This window comes from Cryptotermes secundus, unplaced genomic scaffold (assembly GCF_002891405.2).
Source record: "Cryptotermes secundus unplaced genomic scaffold, Csec_1.0 scaffold630, whole genome shotgun sequence".
NCBI classification, from domain to species: Eukaryota; Metazoa; Arthropoda; class Insecta; order Blattodea; family Kalotermitidae; genus Cryptotermes; species Cryptotermes secundus.
The window spans coordinates 938258-956607 of record NW_019720573.1 but is presented as its reverse complement, the minus strand read 5'-3'; the positions used below and the strand labels follow the sequence as shown (position 1 = coordinate 956607).

General features: G+C 40.8%; 1 protein-coding gene across 5 annotated transcripts in view; it reads right to left on the bottom strand.

The window, feature by feature from the left end:
- The window catches only part of LOC111869302 (cyclic nucleotide-gated cation channel beta-1), a 40423-nt gene extending 23281 nt beyond the window's left edge, over positions 1-17142 (bottom strand). For 2 of the 5 annotated variants that reach the window (XM_023860711.2, XM_023860739.2), the window contains exons 1-4: positions 17067-17142; positions 5933-6065; positions 5087-5243; positions 2618-2751 (exon numbers count right to left, since the gene is read on the bottom strand). In XM_023860711.2, coding sequence (XP_023716479.2) covers positions 2618-2751; positions 5087-5243; positions 5933-6065; positions 17067-17141 — 499 coding nt within the window. In that variant the 5' untranslated portion in view covers position 17142. Of the gene's footprint in view, positions 1-2617; positions 2752-5086; positions 5244-5932; positions 6066-13142; positions 13213-13443; positions 13694-15876; positions 16066-17066 lie in introns of those variants that run through there. The other 3 variants (XM_033753430.1, XM_023860720.2, XM_023860729.2) reach the window with 3 other exon arrangements.
- Between the last annotated feature and the right edge of the window lie 1208 nt (positions 17143-18350).

Below are 18350 nucleotides of genomic sequence, written 5' to 3'. Positions count from 1 at the left end.
CAGTAGAAGATATGGAGAAGACAGTAATGTGTGGCAGTGAACTGTAGAGTGTGGAAATAACGATAGCGCTATAATTATTTGTAGTTATGAGTTGGGTGTATAAGTGCAATAAATCCAATCAGCCAATCCAAAAACCATCTCTAAGTCACGTGCACCCCCTAACACGTGACAATATAACACAAGGCATCTTACGCAATGATACTTATAGTTCTTCAAAACAATTCACTCCGATTAATATGTTTCATAGTATCTGAAACCTGAAATAAATATTTTGCTAGTAATATTTAAACTCTTTCACTTCAGAAAGGTGGTATTTTTGATGAAGATCCTGACATTGTTGAGAAGTGTGAATAGTTCATTAATGGCTATTTAATGATGTTGTTCCAATGGCAAATGTTATTTGGCGTCAAACAAGATGCGCATTTTATTTGTGGTTTATTTAATGATCCTGTCTGTAACTCAGGCTATATATCATCTAATGGTAGGATCCCTATGAATTCTGAAATGGAAAGGATGTGTAAGAAAGTGACTGTGACCTGATGGAGGTACTGTCCTGGCATGTGCCTAGAGGGACTGAGGAAAACTATGAAAACATCGGTCTGGAGGCTGATATTTGAAATGAGCATCTCCTGAATACAAGTAAGAAGTATGTAGTACTCCTTCATCCAAAATTCTTGGTGAATGGAATGTAAGACAGAATAAACAAATTAACAGATGAATGTTAAGGAAGATGTCATGGCCTGTTTATGAACATCACAAGGCACTTTCTTACAGAGATCAAAGAAATGCACAGAAAGTTTCAGTCATTAAACATAGTGCTCTATCAAATTTCAAACTGCATACTTTTGAACAAACATTAGACATATCAACACTGTACCAAATGCAGTGGAGCATTCTGCTTAGTGAACACTCTGTTCTGTAATAAAACTTACTGCAAACTGAACTCTGGGCTGGACAACACTGCTTATAGTTTTCACATATGGTAACCGCAGACATCTGTTAATTATGCTGAAATTTCTGTTGTTATGTCTCCTAATTGATAGCAATGAATAAAGTGACCAAATGAGATCCCTTAAGTCCCTGACGAATTGCACGCTGCTTTAAAGGCTAATCAAGTTCCTTCACTGGTGTGTCGAAGTAACATTTCATAGAGCTTGTTTAAAAAATTACTTCGATTTGAAACTGGAAGTCCTTCACATTTCCTTCATATAAGTAAATTTCTCATATAAATCGAAATGAAAGTCATACTGTCTACATCAAGGGTTTAAAAACTACGGCCCACGGGCCACATCCAGCCCGTGAAAGAATTGTGCAGAAATGTGCCAGTTGAACTAATTTTCCAATGAGTTAACAATCAAGTTCCTTCCGTCAAATGTGACACTTTTTTAAGTTTTCCTCCTCGTCAGCACCTGCCTTACATGTTTCGGCTCACCACGGAGCCATCATCAGAGGCATTTATAGTAGAAAAAGAAATCACCAACACACAAAACTTCACTTTGTCCAAGATAGCCACTTTCCAGTTAATTAAAATAATTACAAATAGTTAAAATTACCCAGAATGTCGATTCACTAAAAGTTTTTCACACACCACAGTAGCTTCCTTATTTGATTCGTCGTTAATTCTGTAAAATTATGTTTCGTTATTTGAAGTAAGAATTCTTAAAATCCCTAGAATTCTTTCCCGCTTGGCCCAATCTTTTTGCTTCGGGATGTTGTTGGCGTGTGTTGTCTGTCGGTAGTTGATGTTGCTTGTCTGTGTGTTGTGATGCTCACACAAGCATCACAACACAACAAATTTAACTGACGAACATTTAAAGTCGCTACTTGTGATTAGCGTTTCAAAATTTGAACCTCAATTTAATCAGATTTTAAGAATGCAAAAAGAGTTCCATCATTCACATTAATTGTTTTATTATAATTTGTGATGAAAATATGAGCATTTGCTGCTACTGTCTGTTGTCATTAATATACGATAATTTATTCTCACGTACTTTGTATTTAGTTTATGAAATTCTGTGCTTTCAATAAAACTTGTATACCTAGAGTTATTAATTTCTCATTTTATCCAGCCCGTTGAGAGTGCTGAATTACCTAATGTGACCCGCGTTTGGAGACCCCTGGTCTACATGTATATTTTCCAAATGTGCCCATACCCTTCTGTAACAAATTTACAAGATACAAATCTGTGGATTCTTTTAAATAACAGAATAGTTTCATGTGTGCTCAGGATGATGATTTAATTCCAAATGAGACTTGCTGTTGGCAAGAGATGATTATTCTTAGCATTTGCATTGTGGGCTCCTATTTTATTCTAGGGATGAAGAAGGTTAACAAATACACAACTAAACAGTAATGTCTGACTAGTCTGCTGCTTCACCATAAAATGTTTCCCAATTGAATGAATACCTCATCTTTCGTGTCAAGTGCTTTAGTATACTTCCCTAATTATCTCAGATGAGAGAGTGGGAAATCACAGTTAATTTGTGGAATTTTTACAAAGATACTAACAGATAAATAGACTGCACTCAACTCAAGAATGCATGCATGGGTAGAAATAAATAGGAATTTTGTGGAGAGGACTGAAGACTGTGTTTATAACTTTCTGACTAGTTCTGACCTGGGTCACTGCTTACAGTGGAAGGAGTAGGGGGCAACTCCAAACGACGGCGGATTCTCTGGGCACGTTCCGTAAATGCACGCACCAAGTGGCGAATTCTCTGACGGATGAACAGTTGACCATCAGCTTGAAGGCTACAGGAACACAAAATTATCGAACCAATTAACTCATTCACATGCTTTAAGGTAAAGCGATGGAACTCCATTATATTACATTATATGTATGCTTTAATTTTTTATGATTTCTTAACTCAAATATTATCATGGAACATCTCCCCGTACTATGCAGTGAGTATCAGGGGCAATTTCCCCAGGGTAGAGCGACTGGGGCGTGAAACTGACCACTCACCTCCATCTAATGCCGAGTTCAAGAATGGTGGTGCTCTACCTCCACTTCCCCATACGTCTTTATGGCCTTAAATAAGGGCAGGGACAGATTTACTTGTACCTTTACACTTACCTGACATACTGTAGTAGCTGTGGGACCTCAGCCCATTAAGTAGACATTTGCTACTTTAATTCTTGTGAAACTTCGATGGATTACGTCAGAAGTGTTCGCTTATTGGACAGCAGATATTTATGTGAGATCTGAGGTAATAATGGCAGGGATTATGAATGTTACTCCCTTCTGGGATGTGATGCCATGCAGTCTGGTAGATATTTATCAACATTTCAGAGGGATCCCTTGTTTTTCATCTTCAGTGTAGAAGAGTCTTCTGCCTGAAGTTATAGGAGGCTTTCAGAAACAGTGATAAATGTCTACAGTATTATACATCCCAGAAGACTCTAATTTTATTACACATTTACCTGCAGTTAAGTATTGTGATAATTCTGAGGCATCTATTTTGATGTTATGTACGAATTTTACTAAGCAAAATTACATAGTATGTCAATGCGTTAATAGCTCACGAGGCTCAGGAAAAATCACGTGTGTGTACCTCATCATTAGGGGCTGGATTTATATGCTCTAATAATCCCTTATATATGTATGCATTTATGCATGAAAACTTCCAAAAATGCACATAAAAAGTTAATACCAAATATTAAAATTGATTTTGCGTTATTAGAAGACCAAGAAAATTAACATCTAAGTTAATTTTATGTACTTACTGGATGATTCACTTGTAATGAAAGGCTGTACTTAAATACAAATCATGCAACAAAGCTGACATGTTTTCATTATAATTAAAAAAAACAATGGTACTCACATTTAGCTCTCCAAGCTTTCAACTTCTCTTCTGTTGCAGTTCACAATTACTACTTAAATGTTTTAGGTTTTTTATAATTAGTCGTCTCCTGTTGTCTCGTAAGATGTCCTTATAGTGGGATAAACTTCTTTCCGCCTCACAGGAATTTAAGGGCACATGTACAAAAGTCGCTATTTGCTCCACTGCAAGTGATTTTTTACTTGGCAGTTCAATATGTTTACTGGCTAGAATTTCTTCGATTCCACAAATTTGTTCATATCCTGCATTTTTTTAAAGAATGCTGTGTACTTTTCCTTTACTACTTCACCAACTCTTCTAAGAACCGAATTCAATTAGGCAACAGTGGTTTTGAATACAATTAGCGATTGGTACACAGCAGCAGTATTGCTATTGCATGCCTCCAGTAAGGATATGGCGGATGGAAGATGAGAGAAGTGAGTAGATATATAGGAAAGATTAGTTTCTAGTTCTGCGGTTTTTAGTACATCTTGAGCAATTTAAATTGATGCTGCACTTTTCAGATCAAGTGTATTCACGACATTCCTGTTTCTAAATGTTCAGTATAATAATTCGCTGCACACAGCCACGTGCTCCAGTGGAAGTGGAACATTCGGTACTACTGCTCTAAAGACTTTTTTCTATATGGGGCTTTAACAAATGCCTTCTTCACAGGAGACACCAACTTGTCAACAAGTTGACAATTTGCATGAATTCTTTATGCAACACCATGCAACCCATGGGCAAGGAAAGGCAATTTTGTGTCATATTTGTCATATATGCACCATCAAACCATGTCTAAAACTTAAGAAATGAAGTGATTCATGCATATATTCAAATGAGCATATTTTGTGGTTGTAAGAAAGAAATATGCATTGGCATTAAAATCATCTACTCATTACATTACATTACATTAAAATCTACTCATTGTAGACGGAACTTCCTAAAGTGCCCAATGCAAAAATGAAATTGTCAGAATATCAACATGCAACTGAAGTCAGAATTCTCTTCAGAGTGTGTCATTTCTTTTCTCTGACTCAAGCTCAGCCAGGAACAAGTGGATTTTTATGTATGCCTCTCCTTTCCTTCACACCTAATACATATCGTAGTATCTTCATAGCAACTGTAGACGGTATAAGATTTTGAACCAGTTAATTAGACACTTCAAGCGTTCTCCTATCTGGTGTGTATAAACATAAATTACACCAAAGGATATTTCTATAAAATCATACTAACAAGTTCTGAAATGGAAAGTCCACACTTACATGCAGCTGTTTTCATCACTACTGCTTCTGTAGATGTTGGTGCTGATGGTGGACTGTCTGTCAGCATTGCCTTGTTCCAGGTCATCCAGAGACCTCACAGAAAGAAGCATAGGAATGCCCAGAATTGTCGTCTCAACTGACTGAAGGCCGGAGATTTCTGCACCAACAATACATGCAGATACATGACGGCTGTATGAACTACGTGTATTATTGTCAGTATTAAAATACATATGTATAAGTCCGTTCAAGCAGAAACCCATACAATTTCCGTTGACTTCACATCAACCATTCCCCTTTGCAGCCATTTCATTTCACTCTTCCAAATTGATCAATTTCCATAAGGTTATGGCACACCAATTAAATATTCATTTTTTGTTTCTCTGAGTGTAAATCTCTGAAGTTTATTTTTCCACTCACAGCTTACATCATATTGTTTGATCTGGTGAATTTCTCTATCATTCTTACACTCACTTTAATTTATGCTTTCCTGACAAGGCGAGTGACAGCCACTAAACGTTAACTATGAACAGTCTGGCAGAATAACTGTCAAGTATCTCAATAATTATAGTAGTGATTTTTTAACACAGACAATGAGAGCAGTTTTAAATTTAATAATATGTCATGAAATCATGTCTATCATGATTTCTTCTTAAACTGTATTTTCATATTTCACTTTTCTTACCATGCATTTAAGATCTCATTCTGTTTCAAGTACTTCTCTATACCGTTAGGTAGTGATATTCTTATACCATAAGAATAACAGGCATACCATTTGATTTTGTTGCTTTGTATATCCAGAAGGAGAACTATATACCGCCTGTTCACTCATCCATTCATTTATTGTACCTGTGGGCCGCCGCTGTTGCCTTGTTTCTTGCAAGTCACAGAGCTGGGATTCATTGCACCAGGACCCAGCAGGCGGCTGTCTATTTATTTTGATGAGACTGTCCAGTTCCAAGCGCTCTGGGTACACCATCCGCTGCAACATGCAAGAAGTGGCACATATGCAGGTTTCTCCGACAGTTCTGAAAAACCAGGGCATGTGGTAGCATAGTTGGTTGAGGCACAATGCTGAAAGCCGGAAGGTCGCGGGTTCGAGTCCTGATGAGGTGGATTTTTTTCAGTTGACCTAATCCTTCCAGCAGCACTATGGCCCTGGGGCCGACTCAGCCTCAGAAATGAGCATCAGGGATCTTCCTGGGGGTAAAGAGCAATTGGTGCGTACGGCTGACAACCTTACCGCCATCTGTGAGTCGACTGTCTGGATAATGTGGGAGCCTCAACATCTCACAACCCTATGGGGCTCCATGGCCTGTTACAGGGATAGATTTCTTTAAGGGCTCTGAAGTACAGGAATGGCTGTGTCTATAGGCAGACAGAGCCCCATTCTGGGCCGTTTCAGATTTGTCCCCGAAATGTTAACCCCAGGTTTGAATCGTCACTACCCACACACACACACACACACACATGGGCTTAGAACCGTTTAGAACTTTGGTGGTTTCCAGTAGAGGGCTACGTATTCTTTTCATGGAATATGCATAATTATAATTTTCCCTTTGACGCAGTTAGCTTTTAAACCAACTGGAACGTTTTTCGATATATTCATTAAATACAGATCTGTTATTAGTGTGCAACACGGTACTAAGAAAATACTGTCTTTTTTTGTTAATCGAATGTGTATATCTTCCATGCAGATAGGAAAACAGAGGTAAAATTAGTTACAATAGGATTCTATTAGGTTCTAAATTAGATAGACGTGATTTTCTCCATTGTTGACGCCAGTTAGACACTATTAGTTTTTTACTAGTTCTCCTTTCTATTCCATGCCGTGGGGTCATGGACCTGGTTATTAGTTTGGTTTCGTGACATAAATTTCTACGGCTCTATCTCTCCTGGTTCCACGCTTGTATGTGTTTGGAACAATTTGTAATGTATATTTTTCTTATTAGCTCACATGGACCTAGCCTGGTCTCAGGTATTTATAACCTTTGTGTTTTAATAACTATCCTGTCTATTGATTGATGCTAGCTCTCTCAAATAGACCCAAGAGAATGGGTGTTTTCCCTCAACTGGGGACGGAAACATCCTGTTTTTGGTTTTTCATCACGTGAGGCCGGAATGTATCCAGTTTCTGACACGTGCTTTTTGGAGTTTAGTCATGTTTCTCGTTGTCGAGAGACTGAGGCTAGCTAGCTTGAGAACGGAACCACATCCATTTTCCGAAACTTTTTTTTTTATCTATCTTTGGTCCCCGACAAGCCCGTCTTTCTTTCATAAATGCGGTATTTTAAGGGTAGAAGTAGAAGAAATGCTATGAAGACACAGGGGGATGTGGAGGTACAGCTCCATCATTCTTGACCTAGACACTAAATGGAGGTGAACGGTGAGCTTCACGCCCCTGTTGTTTTACCCCCGGTACCCATTGGGTAGGAGACTCATTTTTAATCATAGGAAACTAAACGGTGGTCTTCAACTCTGAGTCCTTCTGTACGCTCTTAGCAGACGGCTGGTTTGATTTGTCGCAGATTTAAGCACGAAGGTCTCTGCTACGGTACAGGTCCGCCTAGCTTCTTAACGTTCTTAACGACCTGTCAGTCGCCCTGTTCCACAAGGAAGTGTTTCCCCGTTATGTTTCATTATACAGTCATTTTCATGAAACACAATGCGGTATTATTTTGGTATTTTACTGGATGTTTGAGTACATTTGGTTTGGCATTTGATGTAATCTGATAAATATGGTATGAATTTATGTGGTTTAAAATGATGCAAGATTTGAATTCCTGTAAAAAGCTATCTCTTTAACAAGCCGTGAAGGCCTGTCGAGGCTCCTACATTTTTTCTAGATAGTCAGCTCACAGATGGTAAAGTTGTCAGCCTTAACGCGCCGGCCGCCCTTTACTCTCCAGGAAGATTCCTGGTACTCATTTCTGTTAGAGGCTGAGTCGACCCCAGGACCACAGTGCGGCTGGAAGGATTAGGAAAATTGAAAAGGAAATCCACCTCATCGGGCCTCGAACCCGCAACCTTCCGGCTTGTAGCATAGTGCCTCAACCCCGTGCCCCTTTGAAATCCTTTAATATATTAAATTTGTTATGGTATGTGATATGATTCCAAACCACCAGTAGTAAAGCCCGCCACAATCTTGAGCCAGTTCGACCCACTTAATATCCCCAGAACTTAAACTCTACAATACCTTCTTCAGTGTTACTCTTTCTCCGTGTTGATCTAAGTGAGTCTTCCCCAAGAGGGTCCTCCACCAAAATTCTGTACCCATTTCTTATCCTCCCAACATACCCAGGTGTCCTGCCTGTTGTAACTTCCTAATATTACTAAGGTCCTCGTAACATTAAATTACTTACTTGATCATTTTTTGTCCAAATTTGATAGAATTCATTTTGTCGATGTGTTTTGTGTACTAAAATAAAATACTAAATAACCATTACATATACATAATTTATGTTGTATTCGTCACATATTTTTATGTCCCCTACACATTGTGTTGATAAGATGACCACCCTCCTCAGGGGGCGATAAAATATTAAATAAATATACTACATATAAAATACAAGATTTCAAATTTCTAACCCCTACGAATTTTAAAAAGTTAGAATAATGTTGTATTAGAACATACTGATATGAACAGTTGTCGATTGTGGTTTTTCTATAGTGTCGTAATGGTGCTTCCTACGAGGCAAATATGTCTCCTAGGAACATAAGAAAGTACAAAGCAGAGAAGACTGCATTAAACAGTCATTCAAACCAACGTATTTCAATATATTATTTCAATTATTTAGAAATCTGGAGCTAGGATAGTTCAGTCGGTACAGCGACTTACTAAGGGCTGGAAGGCCGGGGTTCGGCTCCCGAGAAGGCAATTTTTTCCTCTTTCCATAGTGTCCAGGCCGACTGAGCGGCTCTCCCAACTTCCTATCCAATGGGTTCGGGGTGCCTTTCCCCAGGAGTAAAGCGGCAGGAGCTTGAAGCTAACTGCTCACCTTCCTCTCTTGCAGAGGTCAAGAATGTTGGAGCTGTACTTCCACTCCCCTATACGTCGTCATGGTGTAGTGCTTAATTAATTAAGCACAGATACAACTTTACCTTATAATTTTTTAACTTATTTAAGAAATCTTATGTCTTAGGCATCATAAATCATATCTTTTCCTATAGACTGCAAAGCTTTCTTAATATTTGATCTCTGCTATAGGGTGGACTTCTTATGGCAGACAGATTGGGGACACAGAATTTGATGAGTGAATGGAAGTAAATTAGATGTATTTTGATGGCCATTTCACATTTTGTTTTAAATCCTAGTACGTGTATTTTCTTGGGAACGTCATTTTTAAACACCTGTAATTTATTCTTTTTCACAGTAACAGATCATGTTTCATAATGACAGTCGTATTTAGTAAGAAGGGTCAAGACATGAAGACGACTGGAAGCATGCATCAATATGGTTTTCACCCTGACTGTTCAGTTACAATGATATGGAGGTCTGAAACAAAGACTGGAACCTCGAAGGACGATACATTACAGGCTGGGATGGCATCGCTGCCCTTCCCTGTAGGAAGTAAACATAATTTGATGAACTTGATGAGAAATTAACGCTAAAACCGGAAGTTTATTGGCGGAAGTGGGAGTTCAAGGGACACGCTCTCGAATACACAACAAAGGCAGGTACACAGAGACGACGCAACACATGTAAGAGAAACGTCAGGGAGGACACTACCGGGTGTGCAGGCGGAGCCCCATGGCACTGATGCCCCTTCGGGACGACGGGCTCACCGTAAGTAAGACAGGACGAACTGAAGAAGACCCACCTCCAGCCTGTAGACAGTCGCTATACCGACTGCACCATGCCGGTTCCTGTAGATAGCAATGAAGAAGTGGAATGTTCAAGTTGCAGTGCTGGAGTGCATAAGAGGAAGAAACAGTGACGATTTTGTTGACAAAGGCAAATATGAGTTTGGACTACAGAAGCCGTCTTTTGCAGTTGATCTAAATGGAGCTGCAACAGAGTCAGATGCGGGTACACAGTGATAACTTCTGACAGGAGACATTTTCCTGTAGCTATCTAAAGCACTTACTTAAAAAGATTAATATGTCAGAGGTAAAGGACGCCCAATCGGTCACATTAGCCGCGCGGCCTAAGGCATGAACTGTCTTTGCTCGCGCGGACGCCGGGATCTTGGGTTCGAATCCCACTCAAGGCATGGATGTTTCGTGTATGTATGCGTTTATTCTGTGTTTGTGTTGTGCTTTGTTTAGGTAGCCGCCTTGCGACTGGCTGATCACTCGTCCAAGAGTTCTACCATCTGTGAAAAATGATTACGGAACTGAATAAGAGGCCAGGGCCCTGAATGGGCTGGAAGAGTCATTGAAGAAGAAGAAGAAATGAACGTTATCTCCAGGGCTGTAGATCAGGGCTGACGACCCTCAGAAACTCCTGGTTTGGTGCGGCCTGTTACAGGACTCCCCATGGAGAGATATTGTTTATTGTAGACCTTGGCGGAATTTTGTCGGCTCTCATTGTCATTTAATGATCCTTGGAGCAAGAGAAGAGACTGGAGACAAGAATTATGTGAGAAGCGGCACAGGGCAAAAACGATTATGTGGACTACTAGTAACANTTCCCACCCCCTCACCTGATGGCAGAAACAGATCCAGTTTCCTAAACGTTTTGTTCCTTAGTCCTCCTAGAATACCGGACGATGGACAAAGTCCAAAAGCCCTGTAATTGCGACAGCTAAAAGTTATTTTATATTACCAGAACTCATCTCCACAAAATCAGTTTTAATGTTGCCTTATCACCTTATTCAGTGTCTTCTCACGGTTTTGCATTTGCTTCTAGCACCGCGCGTGTATAACCTGACTCATCAGCGTTAGCAACCCCAAGGGAGGGCCTAAGCAACAAGAATACCGGACGTATACTGCCCTCTGTTTCCCACTTAGTTACTCCCTTAATGCCTTCGGAATATTTCCCTTAGTTTGAAACACTTGTCATGTCGTCACAAAATCCGAGTTTGTGGAGCTGTTCTTTTGTATTGTGTCGCGACAGATCGCAGGCCCGGAGGCTTGATTATCGCTGTTGTTTATTCATGTCACTTCACAGACATGAGATGGGCTCGTCAAGTAGGCACATTCATCACATACTGCGTTGCGTCACTAACAGCTTGTCCTCTATATCTGAAGACCTGGATCTCATGAACTAGTTTTATATGCGGTCGAGAACTCGCAGAAACTCGGCGGTTCGTGCGAACTCGAGGTTACGGTTGCAGGCAGTAGTCCGCGCAGGTGGGAAACAGGAGAAACTGTCATGGGACTTAGAGTTTTGTTCTAACGAAATTACAATAATATTCATAGAACTTCTTTATTCACATAAAATATAAATATGTCTGGTCGAAGTGAAAAGTAAAGAGGGACGCTTAAATTTTGTTCAAACGCACAGAGTTGGAGTTCTGCAAGGAAACTGCTTTAGGAGCGCCTGACACCACAACAAAAAGAGGGAAGACTGCCCTAGAAACACGTACACAGAACTGTCTTTTCTTTACGAAACTGCAAAACCAGTTTAAATAACCGGGACATAGTCAATAATTACTAAGTTAATGGAGTAGCAGTTCAAGTGGAATAATATCTAGAGTATTTTATTCCTTTTTATTGGCTCTTCCAGCCCATTCAGGACCCAGACCGCTTATGCAGTTCCGTAATATGTTTTCGCAAACGGTAGGATTCCTTGGATTGGGGATCAGCCAGTTAAAAGGCCGCTGACCTACACACAAAAACAGAATAAACGCATATGCACACCAAACATCCTTGACCTGAGTGGGATTCGAACCCACGATTCCAGCGTTCGAGCGAGCGAAGACCCGCGGCTTCTGTGACCGACTGAGTATTACTGAGCCACATAAATAAGTTAGTTTGATCTTGTGAGTAGACTGAAGGGACAACAAAATGAAGGAATGTAACTAAATTGGTAACAACAGGTTCCGATTTGGCCGAACATGCTCAGTCAGAACAGAGGGAGACTTAGAGGAACTTGGACGGAAACTGGGGAAAAATTGTTTAGGATAGGACCGGGCATGTAATTACAAACAGAGGAACTTCTGCCTCTTTTAAAGCAAGAACAACTGCTGCTTGCCTGTACGTGTTAGAAATAGACTGATTAAGATTTAAAAATAAACATGAGAACAGGTGCGAAATTTTCAGTAAAACCCTTTATAAAAAGAACTTGGTATACCATCAAGATCGGTTGATTTCACTGGCCTCAATTATAGTATTAACTGCAATTTCATAACAATCCACTGCAGCATAAGGTAGAGAGCTTTCTCTGGACACGTTTTAACTGACGAGTGGTCAGCCCGTAGCAAGACCGTTACCTAAACACAGGACAACACAAACACAGAATAGACGCACACCAAATATTCATGCCCTGAGTGGAATTCGAACCCACAACCCCAACGTCCAAGCGAGCTGAGACAATTATGCCTCTTTTTTTTAATTCACTTAGTGGGGGGTGGAGTCCAGCTGGGTCCACTCGGCACGGCGGCCGCTTATTGGCCTATTGTAGCCTGCCCCGGGTGATTATGATGATTGAGAATTTGGTGGAATAAAGATTGGTAGGGGAAACCGAAGTACTCGGAGAAAACCCGCCCCAGTGCCACTTTGTCCACCATAAATCCCAGTTGACCAGACCCGGGATCGAATCCGGGCCGCCGCGGTGGGAAGCCAGCGACTAACCGCTTGAGCTATGGCTCGGGCTCAATTTATGCCTTAGACCGCGCGGCTACTGTGACCGGCTCATAAGCCTTAAAATAAGAATGGACGGACAGACATGGGCAGATACAAAGACAGACGGACAGTACAGCGATCCCAGAAGTCCCCTTTCATTTTTTCAAAATAATGAAAGTTGGTTAATAATAACAATAACGACGATAACAATAGCAATAATCGAAAGCAAACTTGAAAATTTAAAAAAACTTTCCCTCACCGTGGAGCAGATTAACTACAGAAATGGTTCTTATTAATCTGATGTAATAATTACACGTTTAAACTTCATTACCTCAGCAGTCGACTTGGTTGCCATTGTCAGACTGAGGGCAAGCACAACCACACCGCACGCCCGCCACACGTACAACTGTTGCACGGTAACCCTGCCTCCTTTACTTTGCATGTACAGTTCCACTTAATCAAGCTAATGGTCCATATGTGAGCCCAGCGCACCTCCCCGCCTAACATACCGATCACCACAGCTTTACACAGATTTTAACAAGCACGATCGAATTATCAGAAGGAAGAAATTAATATTATGCAGATTGGATAAGCCGTCTTAAGAACACAGAAGCATTCCCATATGCGATTACCTTTTTCATTAAACAGATCCTATCCATTGCGTGCCCCTGGCTTTCTTCTTTGGACCACTCCTCTGCGGGTTTGCCTACACGCGAGGCGGAGTGATACTCCGCTCCGTTACTATGGCAACTGCATCGACGCACGATGACGAAGCTCCGTGCGGTCGATGTGGTACTTGCCGCATACCTCCGTTCAGACAAAACAGAGACCACGTCAGCTTGCAAAAGCTTTGAGAAGCGGTCAAAGTTACGGAACCAATTCTTGTTCACTCTGTACACTCAACTAACTCCACGAAGCAGAGTCGACCTTATATTCATCTGTGGTTTAATTATGGACCGTGTCAGTAGCTAACATTGGAAATAATAAGAAAGTAAGCGCTGGAGGCGTAGATTGAGGTACAATCCTGACATTTTCCTGCATCAAAGTTGGTATTCGGATCGATGTTTGAGCACGGAATATCCTAAAGATGAAGCCTCACTGGTACCAACTCAACCGGAACGTTCGAACTCAGTTGGCCGAATCATTCCCCACAACACTGTACTCAGAAGAACGCAGAAAAGTTGGTAGCACTTAGCCACACTGCCAACAGAATTCTGAAAATTATGGGGGTTAGAACTTACAAGTGAGAAACTTACTCTCTAGGAGAACATGACCTAAAACCCTGTCATGGTTCTTCGATAAATGTTTCCTACAAAGTCGCTGTGAATAAGAGTAAGTGATTGTACTCCGAAAATGGAAAGAGGAAGTGAATGTAAAGATTTTTGTTTCCTGCGAATTAACATCCTTTGAAAGAAGTCCAACAGATATGCATTCATTGTTGTTAACAATGTGATGTGCGGCGATTCTTAAAGGAACACTTCAATGTGGTTACAGAAGACAAGACTGAGTGTACGCTGGTAGAACTGAAGTTACAGTTATACCCAATTAAGTAATTCCACGGAGAACACTTTTTTCTGGGAAACCAACAGTCGTCCACCCAATCAGGGAATTATACCCAGAGGTTCATCACTGTGTCCACAACGACCCGCCACCGGAGTCTGTCCCGAACCAACGGAGTTCATTCCCCACGTTCACACCTACTTGAATGTATGAGGGGTGGCCATTCTTGGCCCTTGCACCGCGACTACAGCGATCTGTTGTGCCTTCCACACCCAATTACTTAGAACCCATTTGAATCTTATCTTCCCGCCCCCGTTCTCATTTATCCCGTGGGTGAGTGGGGACACAGGGGCTGTAGAAACATTTTTAGGGACAGGACAGAAAAACGAAACCCACTGACAAGTGCAAAGGACCTACAACTTTTCTTCCTATAGCATATTTTCTTTTAATTTTCAAGATGTACTAGTTACTGCAAGGAAATAAAAAGTGTCCAAGTTCCAACAAAGGGCTTTAGAGCCATAAATGGAAACTGTTGCTGCAGTATATTTAATAATTCGACACAACACATAAATAATAAAAATAAGAGTACTTTTACATGAACTTGTCAACATTTTTAAGATATTTTCAGATTGATCAACATAGCAGATTAATCGAAACTCGTAGAACGGAAATGATCACTTACTGTTTGAACTCGTTTATAGTTTGAAATGATTTTATTGAGTCGAATTATTTGGTTTCATATTTTACGAAATTTCCAAAAGATTGCCACTACCTACTCCACTGCACCTGGCCGCGCCATAGCTCAAGTGGTTAGTCGCTGGCTTCCCACCGCGGCGGCCCGGGTTCGATCCTGTGTCTGGTCAAGTGGGATTTGTGGTGCACAAAGTGGCGCTGGGGCAGGTTTTCTCCGAGTACTTCTGTTTCCCCTGCCAATCTTCATTCCACCAATTGCTCCACAATCACCCTCGCCTCTCATCTGGGGCTGGTACAATAGGCCAGAAGTGGCCGTAGTACAAGGGACTTAGTCCCACCCCACTAGCTTTAAAAAAATGACTCCATTGCACGGTACCTTAACCAAGTGACCACGTTCGCTACTGCGAGAACTCCAAATCTCAGGCGGATGATAAGGTATTCATGAATGATAAGTCGATATATGTGGGGGGGGGGATGAGTTGAGGGACCGAAGAGAACCATAAATACTCTGTTACGGTCTCTCCAGCGAACAACTCCGATATGTATCGCTGTTGACTACTGTTTCGGTGACTCGAAGTCGGTGGTAAGTGGTTGCGTTAGTGCCGACGGCACTGCATAGTGCCAGCTGAACGTCAAGAACTGCATAACGCTGTCATAATTAATGAAAAAGTAGGCCCACTATTCAAAATAATTAAAGCTCTTCAGCTCGGTGTTCTGACCGGAAGAAATTGTAGCTACATATCAACTGTGTATAGACCACTGGCGGCCAGTTGTCTCCTCAATCATGCTTTTAAGTTTATGACAGTGGTTTATGAAACGCCTGTTTATAGTGAAAATAGAACAAGAATGACTTCAAAGAAAACTCATGTTACCTTTGCAATGTTGTCGATTAACCATCCGCTTCCAATAGCCTCCAATCTTTTCTATTAAAGATGTGTTTTCTGTATTGCGCGTACGCCAATTTCCGCTAATCAGAACGTTCGTGATTGGCAGGCCCAAACCAATCAGCAGTGCACTTCTATGAATGTTTGGAGTTGAGCTGGCTTGCTTTTCGTTGCTTGATGGTTCATCAGTTTCTTAAAAAGGAGAGGAAGTTTGAAGCCTCACTTGCTTTGCTGTGCTCCATTTATTCTTTACTTAACCATGTTTCTATTATTATTAATAATTGAATATGGTATTTTAAATTTTATGTATTAAAATTGCTGATTTAGATATTAACTATGTTCTTAGGGTGAAAAATTAACTTATGATCGTCCTGGAACGAATTAAGCGTTTCCTACATCCGACCAACGACAATTTCAAATAACGGCAGTTTTCGTCGAAGAAGTAGGTATATATCGTCATATTATTGTATTTAAGCATCCTGTTGCATTGATGTATTTGTTTGTATATAAGACAACAAAAAGTTACATTTGGTAGGGAGATGTCAGTACACAAAGAAATACTTCGCCAACCAAGACACCGCTGTACTGGCCTCGTAAACGTGCTTCTCGACCACTTTCGCGACTATGGCCTCTTCTTAGAGATATAAAAGATCGCTTTAGATGAGAGCCACTAAAGCGCATTTTTACAGCCCTTCATAGCTGGATTCCTCTCGTGGCATTTCAGCTGGCCATATCTACCATGAAACATTGTTCAGTCTTCAGCACATATTCAGTTTAGTTCGTTGCTTATGACTCTCCCATTGTGAGTGAAACATGAAGGAGTATTTACATATATGTTTTATGGTTATAGAAACTGTATCAGACCCAATATAACGGTATAGTAAATGAACCTAAGTTCGTAAAAAGACAATTTACATAAATAATGGCTGGATTTGGTTGCATGGAATTAAGGTTTTAGACAAGAAATACATTGAGGTGAGTTGGGTCGCAAAGAAGTGACGTACTATAATGGTTCAATTTCATTAGATTCAAAGAATATTTATGTACTCGTAATAACATAGAGTCACTGGATGCATTCAGAAGCTCGGCACAGAGAATAGATTTAAATCCCTGTTACAGTAACGAACCGTTTCCTCTGCTTTTCACAGACGTTACGATATATATGTATGTGTACTCACGCGTCTCCCTGTGAGAAGCTTGGTCGTGGCGGCGGGTGGTAGCATCAGACCGTCTAACCGTCCTGACTCCAGCATTGTACTGCGTGCTTGTCGCTCACAATAGCTCATTGTCCCTCGAGCAAGCGCGAGAACTATAATCTTAATGGCCTTCACTTGCTAGGAACCCCTCAGCTGAATATTAAGTACCGTTAATTACCCACTGTCTTATTACTGTTCGAGAAATTACTGACATAACGAGACGTGCCACGACGCCATTTTATTCTCGGAGAGTGCGAAGTTTGCGTAACTGTAGTCACACAACGACTTATAGACTCTGATGGAATTGTACACCCACTGGTAGCGCCGATAAGAGGTGATAGGACGAAAGGTCATTAAAAAAAGATGTCTGGGATGTCGTATCCTTGCCTTGGGATTTGCGGCAGATACCGACGTTTCGAAAGTGCAGCGCTTAGAAATCAAGGGTCTCCGCAACAGCACCAATATCCCAAGGCGTAGAGCGGTCAGCAACCAGAAGCGACAGAAGATCGTGAAAATGCAAATGTTCGGAATACAGGATAAGGCGAAGCCCGACAGAACACGAGACTTAAATTTTGCGGCGGCGAAGCTTATGATCGTTGAGGTGACTAATTGCCGGTCTAGCGTGAGCTAATGAAAATTAGGCATAATCTGTTGTGGACTGACAGCGGGCTTATTATATATATTGCCAATAAAGCCACGTGCAGTATATATGTATAGTTGTAGAGGTCGTGACATGTAGTTTAGAGGAAGGACATAATATAAAAAGTAACTGACTGTGACAAGTGAGAAGGGATAGACCCGTCTTGTCATTAAAGGCCAAACAGTGAAGTTTCTTGAAGACTAAGATCCGGTCAAGAGCGTCTGAATGGGCTCTAAATTAAGAGAAAGTGACTGGCCAACCGTCAGTGGGAAAATGACTTTGAAACGAAGCAAGCAGTAAAGAGGAATTTTGTAAAGGTAGACACGAAGCGGTAGGATATGTGGAAGACGAAGGCGAATCGTTGTCATAACCATGGCGGTCCTTTGGTAAGGCACTGGCGTATGGTTTAGAGCAGTGTTCCGCAACCGGTGTACCGTCACAAGGTGAAAGGTGTGACGCGAACTTTTACCTATTGTAAGAAATTAATTGTCGAATTTTATTCGTTTTATTTTATCCCTGTTAAAGTGTTTCATATGCTTGTATTTTATTCTCAGCCACTGCACTGATTAAATAAGATGATGCTTGTTTATTTTTTATTACATGCTGTGATTTTTTATGTACAGTAA